Source organism: Simochromis diagramma, unplaced genomic scaffold (assembly GCF_900408965.1).
Source record: "Simochromis diagramma unplaced genomic scaffold, fSimDia1.1 OVJJ01000413.1, whole genome shotgun sequence".
NCBI lineage: Eukaryota > Metazoa > Chordata > Actinopteri > Cichliformes > Cichlidae > Simochromis > Simochromis diagramma.
Genome location: NW_024386948.1, coordinates 1426273 through 1439816, shown reverse-complemented (window position 1 = coordinate 1439816; position 13544 = coordinate 1426273). Strand labels below are relative to the sequence as shown.

General features: G+C 42.2%; 1 protein-coding gene across 1 annotated transcript; it reads left to right on the top strand.

Annotated features, from left to right (window-relative positions):
• The first annotated feature begins 4200 nt into the window (after positions 1-4200).
• LOC120737639 (nuclear receptor subfamily 0 group B member 1-like) lies at positions 4201-5882 on the top strand. Its single transcript, XM_040038465.1, has 2 exons — positions 4201-5234; positions 5478-5882. Exons 1-2 carry the CDS (start codon positions 4691-4693, stop codon positions 5708-5710), a joined length of 777 nt encoding a protein of 258 aa, XP_039894399.1. The 5' UTR covers positions 4201-4690; the 3' UTR covers positions 5711-5882.
• Positions 5883-13544: the final 7662 nt, after the last annotated feature.

Below are 13544 nucleotides of genomic sequence, written 5' to 3'. Positions count from 1 at the left end.
CAGTGTTACCATTGTGTTTGTTATATGAACAAATGACATGTTCTAATCTATCAGTGCTACTGAGAAACAACCTCTCAAAGTACTGTGCGCTCAACTTCTTTGAACAGCTGCTCCATCAGAATATTTCAGTTTCACACACACGCAGCGATAAAAAAAAAAAAATTCCTGAGTTCACATCGAGTTCAGGATAATGAATATCAAAGCAGCGACGGAGCTTTGGTCATGAAGGACATGCTGAGTGTCTACCTGCAGGCTACAGCCTCAATCCACCGCGAGATGGAAGATTGTGCATAAATATGAACTGTGCAGCAAGGGAGGCTTCAACAGTGTGGTTAAAACAGGACAGGAAGCAAAAGCTCATGTCAAAGCACTGCAACGCCACAAGCTGCAGAAAAATAAACCAATCATAGCCTCAGTTCGCCCCAAAATTGCAAGTAAACATTAAAGAAATTTCAGCTCCATCTTTGTTCAACTTTGAACCACAGAAATAGTCTTTCTCTAAGCCTTAGGTTTATCCAGCCAGTTTAAAAAGAAGTTAAAATACTGACCATTTCTTTGCAGATTTCTGAAAAGCCCAAAGTTACAAGTCAAAGAGCGACAAGAGTGACACTGTGCCTGTCTGTCTGCCTTCAGTCTAAGGCTGACCTTTATCAGTACTGTGAGACACTGAGCTGATGATGAATTTCTCCCCCCCTAAGTCACAGACACACAGATGGAAGAACTTGTGCTAAATGGACTGGGGGAATTTGCCTCCTCTGCTCTTTCTCCTCCACAGAGAACGTTTACTGCAATGGCATTTTTTGCTTGCTTACGAAATAGCTGATTTGAGCCGACATCGCAGGAAATCCTGTGCTATGATGAGGTTAGCAGCCGCCACCTGGCACTAGTTTAGATTTAAGATATTTTCAGGCACTTTTACAAAGCAGAAGCAGGTATCACAGGCTTTAATCACACCTCCATTTCTCGGCACGACGTAGATGAGCTGCAGATAAAACCCATCAAATCATTTTCATTTTGCTCAAAAACATGTTTTTTGGGGTTTTTTTGCTGTTGTTGCCATTATTATTACTACAGTTACTAACATTATTATGAATATCAGGGTGCTCCAACTGCTCTAATAAATCAAGTATTTCAAATTCTTATAATTAGAGGATATCAAAAGACTTTTCAAAATGTCTAATTTTTTTAAATCACCTTGTACAGTTTCTCGGCTGATAGCATCAGAGCAACACAATGCAATGATTTGCTTCTGAATATAAGAAACTCCAGAGCGTCTGTTTACAGCACCTCGAATTCTGGCTAGTAACACAATAACTGAACAGACCGACCAGTTCTGGTGTTTCACAAAGAGGCGCAGCATTAATGTTGTAGAGGGTCTTCTCACACGAAGACAAAAGTGAAACAAAGGGAGAACTGCGTGCTCTCTGACTCAAGGCTTGTCGACATTGGAACTTGTTAAAGTGCGATGCTGAAAAGTTGTGTAAGGCCCTGATGATGAATGAAATTCTTCACAAACAACCCTGAGAAACAGAAAAAGGATCATTAGAAACAAGTTTGATGAAAGGCGTCAGCGACCTTCAGAATTCTGCATAATATTCATCCCACTTAACATCCCTCAATGACCTTTGTATAATCAACACTGTGTTCTTGGTTTGAATTCAGACGTATGTTTGCTGCTACACTTTGTTACTATAGAAACAGATTCTCGCACAAGGAGAAATGTCTGGCCTTGTCAGGTAATTACACACTGAGGGCAGCTTTCCTTTTATGCCTCCATCAGCCTGCTGCTTCAAACCCTCACAGCTGAGGAAATGGAATCAAACTCTAATGGCTGCACGCCTCCGCCCAAAAACACCTGATCAGATTAGACTCAGCTTCGGAAAATGGCAGCATCCTTCACGCAGTGATGGACAGACAATTTAGCCGCACGACTTCCATCAAAACAAACTCCAAAAACCTCAGAACATCATATTTATTCTGTTTTGACTTAAGTTGAGTACAGAATTTCTTTTATTACCTGCAGGGCTGCAGACTGTCAGACTCAAAGAACTAGCTGTTTGGCTTTATGCGTTTCAGTCTCGCTATGAATAAAACTTCACGCGTCCTTCTAGAAGCAAACCAGGCAACCTGACAGCTACTGTGAGAGGCCTCAGGACACTTACTCTAAGCCTTTTCTGCATTAATTTTCTAATAATATAAAAACTGCATGTACAGAATCGCCGGCTCATCTCATAAAAACTGCTTGAAAGGTTTGCCGATTTTGCTTCAAAAGTAAAAGCAAAAAATAAAACAACTTTAAAAAAAAAAAAAGTTTAAGTAATCAGCCTTCACTTATGCCGTGTCCGTCACTTCTGTGTCTGCTCCGCAGATTGTAAACAAGCTGAATTAAGCCAGCCAGCACTCTGTCACCTTCTGCGGTGAAAACTTTCCCGAACATTCCACCACAAAGTCCTAAATGTCAGGACCTTTCAAGCGAGAGATCATCACTGATTTTAGAGCTCAAGTCAAACTGAAAGTCAAACACAAACAGCCTGACGCAGATTCTGACTCATTTCAGTCAGTCACTTGCTCAGATGTGCCAAATTCCCTGTCTTTATCAGAAGTGTGTAGTATTTCTGAATTTGTAGCAAGATCTTACAGCTAACCACAAAGCAGACCCGGCGCAGACATCGAGTACACCCTGTGGTACGAGGTGGTTATTTACATGTTTTGGTTTTGCTGTATTCTGTCCTCTAAGGCCATCTGCAGGTCTTTGCATAGACAAACGGAGCTTAATATGCAGCATGGTACACTCATTCAAAAACAAATTAAGCCTCAGAGAGTGAGCAGGATACGTTAACCTTAAAACACTGAATGCACAACACACAGCGTCGTGTTTGGACCGTTACAAATAAGCACATGTGAGCTTCAGATCAATTGCTGCCAGAGGCCCCTGCTTAGTGTTTTATGTGAACCCATTTCACTCCTACAAATGGGCTTCAACTCAGTCTTCCATCAAGCCAGCTACATGCAGCCACAGTGAGGCTGAAACTTGGACCATTTTGCTTTCAAAATAAAAGCTTCCTTTTTATGCTTGCCTAACACTAAAGTTATAAAAATGGCACGTGAGTGTCCAAGTTTACCAAGTTGCTTTATTATATTTGTTGAACATTTTAAAAGTTGCATGCATCTTCTACACGCAGCAAAAAGGAAAACTGCAGTTAGTTTTAACTCATGTTTCCAAAGTCCGTTCTCGTGTCAGTGACAGTAAAAGTGTAGAAGTGATGTCGTCTTTCGTGTTTTCACTGACAGACGATGCTTTTTGTACCTGAGCCTTTTTTCTGGGGAGGCCTGCTGTTTGTCAAAGCAATGTTTTTCTTCCGTCTGATTTCATGAGAAAAGAAATCAGATTTACACATATTTATCCTGCAGTGACCACACAACAGTACACAACAATGTACAGTGCATGACAGAACAAACCATCCATACCATAAAACAGTCACTGTGTAACAGATTACCACAGTAACAATGTAATGCTGGGAATTACTCGACTTCCTGTCTGTGGAGGAAACCACTCGTCTCCTTTCTAATTTTCCTCCTCCAAGGGCAGACTGTCACCTTCACACCATGTTTATCTGTACATACTCTTTTCCCCAGGGTCCAGGGTTTAACCTAAACCTCAGATAAATAGACTCTGCTTGTATTAAATAAACTCCACTGCATATCAGTGATGACATGTGGAAATGACACATCTTCACAGTCAGACTAAACTGAATGTGGTGATTTACACAAAACTATTCTAACCCCTGTTACAGCGTAAAACTATTGAACTGAGTCTATTTTGATTAACACTAATAGAAAATTGTGCTCAATCATGATCTTATTATTGTTCATACGTGTGAATCATTTCACATTATTATGAAAACCTCAGCTGTCACTTGGAAACGCAGCTAAAGCATCCAAGAAAATGCTGCAAAGTAAAACTTAATGTATTTTATCCCTGCTTTCTTTATGAATAAACCATCTTTCTACATCGTGTCTTTATTCCCTCCAAGATCTGAGAACGTTTTTGAATTGGTTAGAGCCCAAACAACATTAGCCATTTGCTGATACACTTGTTGATATGCTGATAAATGAAAACTTAAAGCAGTGACTGGAGAAACACTCTTCAACCATATCATGAGTGTTGATTTTACATCGTTTTCCCACCAGAGGGCACTGTGCAACATCTCTGTAGGCAACAGGTCTTTGCTCCAATCAGCTGGCTGTTGTTTCCAGCATCAGGAAGATTATAAACCACTTGGCCTGACAATAGAACATCATCATTTTTAAATTGCACTCATTATTTTAGCAATGACTCATAAATGATGCCTGAAAAACCCCACCATTCTGTCCAATTTATTAGCAGATTATAATGTGCAGATTATTACAGATGCACTCGGGACTGAAGCCTATAAAACAAAAAGCATAAGGAGAAACCATTTCCCCCCATTCCAATGTTTATTTTCTTTCTTTAAAGTAAGCGTTACTGTTGATGTAGCTATTCATTTGTCTGCTATCATTTTGTCGTCATTTTAATTTGAAAACTGCTAACCGGAAGTATGTTTTTGGTATAGTTTTTTGGGGGGGAGGGGGGGGGGGGGTGTTGTGCTCCAAGTCTATAAAAAAGATGATACTCGCCATGAAGAGCTCATAATCCGCGTGGGGCGCCATGTCGTGTTGTGAGTGTAAAGTCACGCAGGACACGGGGCAGGGCAGCATCCTCTATAGCATCCTCAACAGAGACGCTCTGTGCCCGCAGGCGCGCGAGGACACGACCGCTGCGCACCGGTGTTGCTCCTGCGCGTCCATGAGGAAGCTGGTGGCCATTCGGGCTCCACAGTCCGTGATCAGAGCAGCCTGCGAGGTGCTTCTCAAAACTTTCAGGTTCGTGAAAAACGTGCCGTGTTTTCGGGGTTTGCCAGCCGATGACCAGCTCCGACTCGTGCGCAACAGCTGGGCGCCCCTGCTGCTCTTGGGCTTGGTGCAGGACTCCGTGGACTTCGACACCGTGGAGACGCAGAAGCCCAGTCTGTTACACGAGATTCTGACGCACGACGCGGACCGACGAGAGCGCACTGCCGGCGCCGCTCAACACCCTGGGGTGCCTCTCTGTGATGTGCAGAGTATCCAGATGTTTCTGGTGAAGTGCCGAGGACTCACTATCACCGTCAAAGAACACGCGTTTCTGAAAGGAGCGATACTGTTCACCCCGGGTAAGATTACACCCGCACTCAGGCACGAGTGACCCACACGGCTTTGTGTCATAACCCTGCTCTGATAAATATACAGGGTTGAACTATACCTAAATCTTCCTCTTACTACAAGACACACACACACACACACCTCTAACAGCATTACACACCAACGCATTTACACAGCTGTGGGTTCAGGGTGGGTGAACAGTGATTATTTAAACAGCCCAACATGTCTCCCTGTCTGTGTCCGCCTTGTTAAAGTGCCTGAGCTGGAGTGTCAGGAGTACATCCACGCGCTTCAGAGGGAGGCTGAGCGCGCGCTTTATGAGCACGTGGGGAACCGGGGGAACGCGAGCCGGTCCAGCAAGCTTCGCGTGGTCCTGAGCACCCTGCACGCCGTGGACCCGGACGCGGTGGCGGGACTGTTCCTGAGACCGCTGACTGGGACCAGCAGCATCGACGAACACGTGCTTGCTATGTTTTGTGAGAGGTAAACAGTGGGACTGAATAACAGACGCATTTCATGCAACCATGTTATAGACTGCTACACTTTCACCGTAAGAACGTCTAATGCACTGCTCTGCTGCACATCATGATTTTTATGTTTGTGTGTGGACATTGAGGACAACAGCACATACAGTGACCTTAATAAATGACAGTGATTACCTTCTAGGATCTCCTCGTTGTTTTTGCTTGCTACATTAGGAGGCAGTATTATTCAGACAGGAGCAAACAAATCCCCTAATGGTTTTAAAGAGACTCCACAATGAGACAGCAGACACCCTCAGTAAGAACATACTGCAGTCAAGCTTTTCCCTCCACCTTCAGCTTGACATACACATCAAAAACATCCAGGTCAGACCCTAAAAATCATCTGCGGCTTGAAATCAGTGATATTAAAGCATTCATGAAAATCAGATCCAACGAGAGAGAGAAACAACTAATGACAGCAGACAAACACTGCTCTGCCACAGCTGACAGTTCACTCCACCTCAAGGTGGTTTTCTGAATTGCTTCCTGTTCCTTGAGAACACCAACATGATGGCTCCCAAACGTTCCTATTTTAATTTCATTTCGGCAAAATCTTCATGCAGATCTGTCAGTATCTTTTTAGAGTAACTGAAAGAGGCAGCCTAATCACATAACTGTTTTTAGAACATATAGCTGCTTCACTCACTGGTTCAGACACAAAGTTACAGCAAAAGGATAGGACCAATGTTTCTATCCTCCAAGTCCGGCATGTAGCCCACTGAAATATCCCGATATAAGACATCTGCGGGGAAAAGCCTGTTCTAACGTTTGAGTCTAAAGTTTATTTTTTAACACCTGGCGGCTCTTTTTTAATTCTCATCCGTAAATAATCTGCTCTTTCACGTGATTCAGTTTATTTTGAAAAGTCTCAACAGGATATTGAGCTTTATTGTGAAAGGTTTATGTGGAACATAAACAAGCGGACACGCGATGCTGTTACTGTCTTGTTGCTAACCACAACCCAACACATAAAAACAGGGGCTTGTCCGTCCATAGTGTGGTTATATTAAATATAAGAGAAAGAGAGAACTTTAAGAAATTAATATAGCCACTACAGTGACCATCAAAACGATGAAAAAAATATTGCCGTAAACAGTTTATTTTGCGATACCACGAAACAAACGATAGCATAAAATGAAACGATATATATCGTTATATCGAACAGCCCTACTGAATATGCTACTATACTAAATGAAAAAAAAAAAATTTCTAAAAAATACACGACCATCACACCATTTTTTTAATGCCCTGTAGCACATTTAAACAACAGAAGTGCTTTTATATTCCAGGTCTCCAAAACACATCCAGTTTCAAAATAAAAGCTGAAATGTGCATTTTATTGTGGAAAGTAAAAATGACAGTGATTTAGTAGTTATTAAAATGTGTTTGGAGTTTGCAATTGATGACGATTCATGTCATAAATCGTGATCGTCCCTACAAGCTGCATTTATAAGTTAGTAGTATTCGTATCGGCATCAGTAATACTGGCCCTGTATTTACTTGGTATCAGACCTATAGCATCATTTACAGTATTGAACAGCACTAAAAATCACCCATGACTTTCTGACATAAATATTTCACTATTTAAAGATTGTCTACGTAAACCAAAGTGTATCTATAATTAGAATTACAGAGTTTTTCCCAAACTCATGAACTCCTTTTATCATATCCGAATTCACACATACGCGGCCCATCATCAACAAAAGGTACAGGTGTCAATTAAAACAGCTGTCAGCTTAGAAAGTAACACACCGGTGGTTTGGGCTCCATCTCTCTCCTCCGACAGCTTTGGTAAACACGTCTCCGCTCAGCGAGAAGCCGCTTGATGCCTCGTTTTTATTAATAGGAACCGGCGCCGAGCGGCTTCTCGTCTCCCTCCTGCTCCCAGGTGTCACGGGATGCTGCTACCTGAGAAAAAACCCAGCTGGAATTAAAGCGCACATAATGATGCTGCAGATTCTCCCTCCTGAGGCACTGCACACTCTGTGTTCATAATGTGAATTAACATTTCCTGTTGAATCATCTCCCCCGGTGCGCACTTAATTCCCATTTTTGCCTCAGCTGGAAGATGAGTTCTGTGTTATTTCAAATCCCAGGACTGGGTGTGATTATGACATGATGATCTGTACTGAACCAGCCGGCTACCGTGTCACATTGTAAAACTGGAGGGGGGGGAAGGTTATCGATCCAACTTGATGTGATAGCTTAAGCTGGCTATGATGCATAGAAGTTTCCTAATGGGCTATTTTTGGGGCTGTAGCTAGCAGTTATTTTCATTGTGGATTCATCTCACAGTCAGAGCCACTCGTCACCATATCCAGGGATCAAAGAAAAAAAAACTTCGATGTTTAGGACGATAACTTGACTGATAGCCGATGCCGATACTTGCACATTTTTCTAAAGCTTATTTTTGTTGGCATTTATTCCTATTTTTGTGGCCTATAAACCAAAGCTCTTCATCACGACACTGTCAAATCTCCAAGGGCAGATAAATATTGGCCACGGTATTGGTAATCCGCTGATCAGTAAGCCTGATATTAGCTGATAGCGATATATCATTCAACCCCTAGCTGAAAATTCTGTTTTGAGATAAACTTCAGAAACGCGCTTTTAAAAACTTTTTCTTTTTTTTGGTTAGAGAGCAAGATGTCAAAATATTGGCCTGACCTTGTCCAGGTATTGGCAACTCCAAAAAAAGTAAGAGCCAGGCTCTTGCGGTTAAATGAATTCAGTTTGAGTTACACAAGATGCAGACAGTCCTTAGAAAAACAGATCTGTATATCTGCACTTTATGAAACTAAAGAGCCTCTTGAACTACTCCCCCTTATTTTGACCACAGTGATCGTTCGACATTTCAGGGAGTTCATGACTAGAAGCTTTTCAATCTTCAAGGCTGCCGGCTCTGCATTGTTAAGAGTCAGGTATCAAAGTCTACAAGCTACCAACTTCACATTTCAGCTCCCACGACAATGAGCGTATGCCGAGCACGTGCTTCTGAGCGTGTTCTCCCGGGTCTTTTCTTTCCTTCAGATACATCCTTTCAAGGCAGCAATAGACATTTTAAGCCTGGCCCTGAGTATCAGCACCACATTGTTCCAAGCATTTGCATCAACAGCCTTTTCTCCTCTCAGCTACCGAGTCTAACACCGGCTAAGCTCGCCTGAGATCACTGCGCTCTCCTTTCGATGCACGATCTCACACCAGAAACAACACAGCCTGTGGGCGTCAGCGTTAAGCCTCAGAAAAACAAACCACTGTCACAGATAATAAGCCGACGCATGTGGACTCCACACAGATTAGACTTTCATGACACACGTAACTTACAAATCAATGATCTGATCGAGGGAAACTCAGAAATTAGTGTGATATTAATCAAATCTACAAATCCATCTCGTGAAACTTATTAAATACAGATGCAGATCTTATTGTGGTTTTAGGAGCTCGCTGAACATCTTTTGTTTTTGGAAGAAAAGACAGGTTTATGTAAATAGTAGGGGTGCAACGATACACAAAATTCACGGTTCGGTTCGGTTCGATACTTTGGTGTCACGGTTCGATATTTTTCGATACAAAAAAATGTTCATGCCTTTTTAATTTGTCATTTATTAAAATTATAAATATATATTTTAACTCAAAAGTACAGTTTTTAAATTTAACCCTAACCCTTGTGCGTGTTTTTTATTTTGACAGCGAATGCGCACCTGCGGACCACTTATGTGCAGCCCTGGTTATTTAGCTCATCATATTGCAGCCACAGAAATTCTTTTGTCCATGAAACCATAAAGCTGCACTTTCTTTTTGCCTTATAGTCTGATTTGTCATAACTTCTCCGTTTTGTGGTAAGCTTTTCTTTGGCTGTCACTTCTTCACCCTGACCTGTCTTATTTGGCTCAGCAGAACTGAAATATATATCCTGCTGCTTTTACACGCTCACTCATATAAGCTCAGCGATTCTCTGCGCGATCAACCTCTCACATGTTTAAGCTTGCTGCGGGAGATTTCACTTGTCATGTTTGCATAGTAAGCTAACGATTGATAAGACTATGTCAGAGGAATTGGTGCACAAATTATCATCACTCACAGATCAGTGCTGTCGCTCTCTATACACAGTTCGCACGATTGCAAAGTGAAAGCAAAAAAAACAAGCGCAAATTCAAACGCGACTTCAATATGTCACATATTGACAGTGGCTCACCGATGCCAATGACATAATTACCCAGCTACATTTCTGAAAGAATGCAAAAGCATTGACATATATTTTTCCTACAATAGCCCGACGGGCAGGGAAGAGATAGATTTTGGTAGCCCGACTGAAAAAATCGCTAGCTCCGGGACGTCGGGCTAGCGATATTGCAAGCCCTGTATCTGATTGAGGAATCACTCATCTTTGGAAAAGAGAGTTTATTACAGAGAAATGGCTCTTTCCAAAATAAAAGCTATACTATCCGCTTCTTCTGGGCTATATTCTCAGCAGCATAAGGAGAATCATGTGCTAACAGCTGTCTAAATGACTCGGCTAAAGTTAGTAGCATGCTTGTTGTTTTTGTCTTTGCACTAGGATGATGTCGGCGTAAATGTGCAGTCATATTCGTTGTGTTCCCACTAGTGCTTTCAGGTTAATCTCGTTGAAATGACCCTAACGCCACAACACGGCAAATCTCCGTTAACGAGCTACCGCCGATCGCTCCGTGCATGGGGCTAGACGGCAAACACGTTAACGAGCTAACTGCGCTAACACACTAGTTCACACCAATGTAATTGAGCATTGCATGGCACATCCAACATACTGTTTTACTTTAGTCCATGACTCGCTTACCTTCAGGGTCATACGTCACATGAAAACCAAAATAATTCCAAACGCCAGATCTGAATGTTGCAAGTAGAGCTTAACTTCTGTCTCGCTAGCTTGCCCTGCGCTCTTCCTTCTGACTATGCTGTCTGTGTTGAGCGCTCAGTGGATCTGCGCTCGACAGTGCAGCCTAGGCGGAGTAGTCGAACACAGATTCACTGAGCGCTCAACACAGACAGCATCGTCAGAAGGAAAATTGATAAAATAAATTACAAATGTTGTATTGTTCGATACATATGCGTACCGAACCGAAAGCACTGTATCGAACGGTTCAATATCGATACGAATATCGTTGCACCCCTAGTAAATAGTTAGCTGTAGAAGTCCTAGTGGTTCTGATAATATAGTATCACATTTTTTAAGGTCCTATAAGAAGACAATATAAAGAATACATGAATACACTCTGCCAGGGAGTATCTCGCCTCTCATCCTACAGTACGACAGCCGGGGCAAGGAATAAAATACATGGATGCACTGAATGTGTCCAAGCTGCTGATTATCTAGATTCCAACAGAGGTCCTTCTTCTTAGGCACACCAACGTTTTCAGTGATGAACTACAGTGCGCCCTCAAAAGGAGTACATCAGAGGCACAGCTAAGGTTGAGCAAGCACGTTAGAGAGGCGAGGCTGTGATGTGTAGCAGAGGAACAAAAGGATGCTGAATGTAGTGAAGGAGGACACGCAGAGGGTTGCAGATGATTCACTGTGGTGACAGTAGTGGTCCTTTAGTAGATCCTTAGAGTTTAGCATATTTCAATGTGCATCATGTTGCTATTCAGTTTGTCAACTATGTAACCTTCTGCATTTTTAAGCTTTTTTCCAAAATTATTATGCTGTCACAGTTTGTTCTCACTGGTTTCCTGCAGAGAACAAACTGGGAGAGTACATACAGGCAGCTGTATGTACTCCCCACCCCATCTCAATGTCAGAGTGAAAAAACTAAAAAAAACCTGCTGTTTCTTTTTGTTTGTTTTTTAAATATGTGTAAGTTAAACTGGCAAAGTGGCAACCTGCTGATAATAATATACATAACCAGCTGTGTTAATTCAGTTTATTTGTTTGCCAAAATATGGTTTTGAGTCTGAATAACAGCGCTACATAAATGCAGAGCAGCCTGTCTGCTCTGTTTCCAAACTTCGACTAACTTCAAATAAAAACAAAGAGATATTAGAAGCTCAAATACCTGCTGCTATCCGCCATTTGTCAGCAGGATTGTCAGCTCATAGAAGACAGCAACACTGACGTACCTGACGCTCTTCTCCTGATTACGTAAGTTCGTCTTTAACACGCTTAACGGAGCTTAATGCGCATAATTAGCATAATGATTGTTAGCTTCTTTCTACCGTGATTTAAATGAAAAATAATAATAAAAAAGTTATACGTTGTTTTTTGTAGTTTTATTTATTTCATATTTATTTATTTTTAGTTTGGTATTTTTTTTCTAAAATATTTGGTTCATTTTCAGGTGCTTCCCTGTTTAGATTATATTTTCTTAAATCCAATGACACCCCCCCCCCCCCAAAAAAACCCCCCCCAAAACGTAATTATTTTAATTTTTTATTTATTTAAATATATGTATGGTCTACTTCCATGCTGTCACATTATCTGATTTTAGCTTTGCTCACAAAGTGTCATCTGTCTTAATTCATGCTTTAATTCAGGTAATTTGATGCAGCACAAATAAAGCTGACGCAGCCCATCCTTCGTGATGAATTGACCCGGTGTCGGGTCTGTTATGCGGATCATCCCCATAATAAAAATCATTTCTCGTTTGGGACAAATTAAAAGGGCGTTTTTCTCCCCCTCGCATGTAACCGCAGTAGTTTATCTAACAGCAGCGCGCTGCCTCACAGGGAAATGTGCAGCCCTCCATTCACCACAATTATAGCTTCCAAACGGCGAAAAGATTTCAGCTGGAGCAATTTACTGAAGATGTGTGCGATTTTTATCATGACTCAATGATCTAACCCATCACTCCACTTTTCCCTCATAATGGCTCAAATTGGTTCCTTTGCTCCCGGCATGCCTTGCGAGGATGGGTCTCTGCTAAGGGTGCAGAGCGACAAACCACCAGCAGATGGCAGCGTTTCACTTTGAATGTCCTATGGCGGCCACTTTGCTGCCTGCAGCTGCTAATTGTGAAACAGATGGCTAGAAATTGGCTCAAAATCAGTGTTGCAACATTTGTATTTATATATATATGTATATATATTTATGATTCTTATAAGTGGGCATGGTTTCACATACTATTTCTGCTGCCTTCCTTTAAGACATGAAAACAACAGCTTCCTTTGATAAGCCAGCCGCATCCAGAGCTGATCGATACCCAGCACTCACCTCGCAGCGCAGACATCCACACTGCTGCAAAAGTAATAAATAATTAAAGAAAGAGCCACTGTTGCAGGAAGCAGCAGTGAGCTGAAGCCATCAGTGATCCATGACTGGCATCCTACACACACACACACACACACACACACACACACACACACACACACACACACACACACGCACACACACACACACACAGTCACTCACATGTGCCATCCTGAACCATGGTGAGTTCAGTATGACTCCAAAACTGGGTTAACAGCTGCCTGTATGTACTCTCCCAATACTTTCAGCTCCGTCTCTCTCACTCAAACAGACACACACACACCGCCTCCACCGCCACCTTTCCGCACAGACAATTGGCCCGGTTCTTCGAGTGGAAGGTATGTCACACAGGGCACAGAGCACCAAGCTCGGAGTAACAAGGCCCTGTGGGACACGAGGGGGGGTTGGTATACCTGCCAGAGTGAGTAATACTCTTCACCAGAGTGTGTGTGTGTGGAGAGGAGGAAACAAAACATCTGTGCATGAACAGTATGTACATGATCTGCTCTCTATCCCGACCATGTTTTGTTCAGGGATCCTGTTATTGCTGTGACACTGTAACGAAGTGAAAATGA

Excerpts from the sequence above, each read along its gene's own strand:
- LOC120737639 (XM_040038465.1), top strand. The coding sequence starts at position 4,691 with ATGTCGTGTTGTGAGTGTAAAGTCACGCAGGACACGGGGCAGGGCAGC. Across the intron at positions 5,235-5,477 it reads AGCGATACTGTTCACCCCGG|TGCCTGAGCTGGAGTGTCAG; the intron begins GTAAGATTACAC and ends GCCTTGTTAAAG.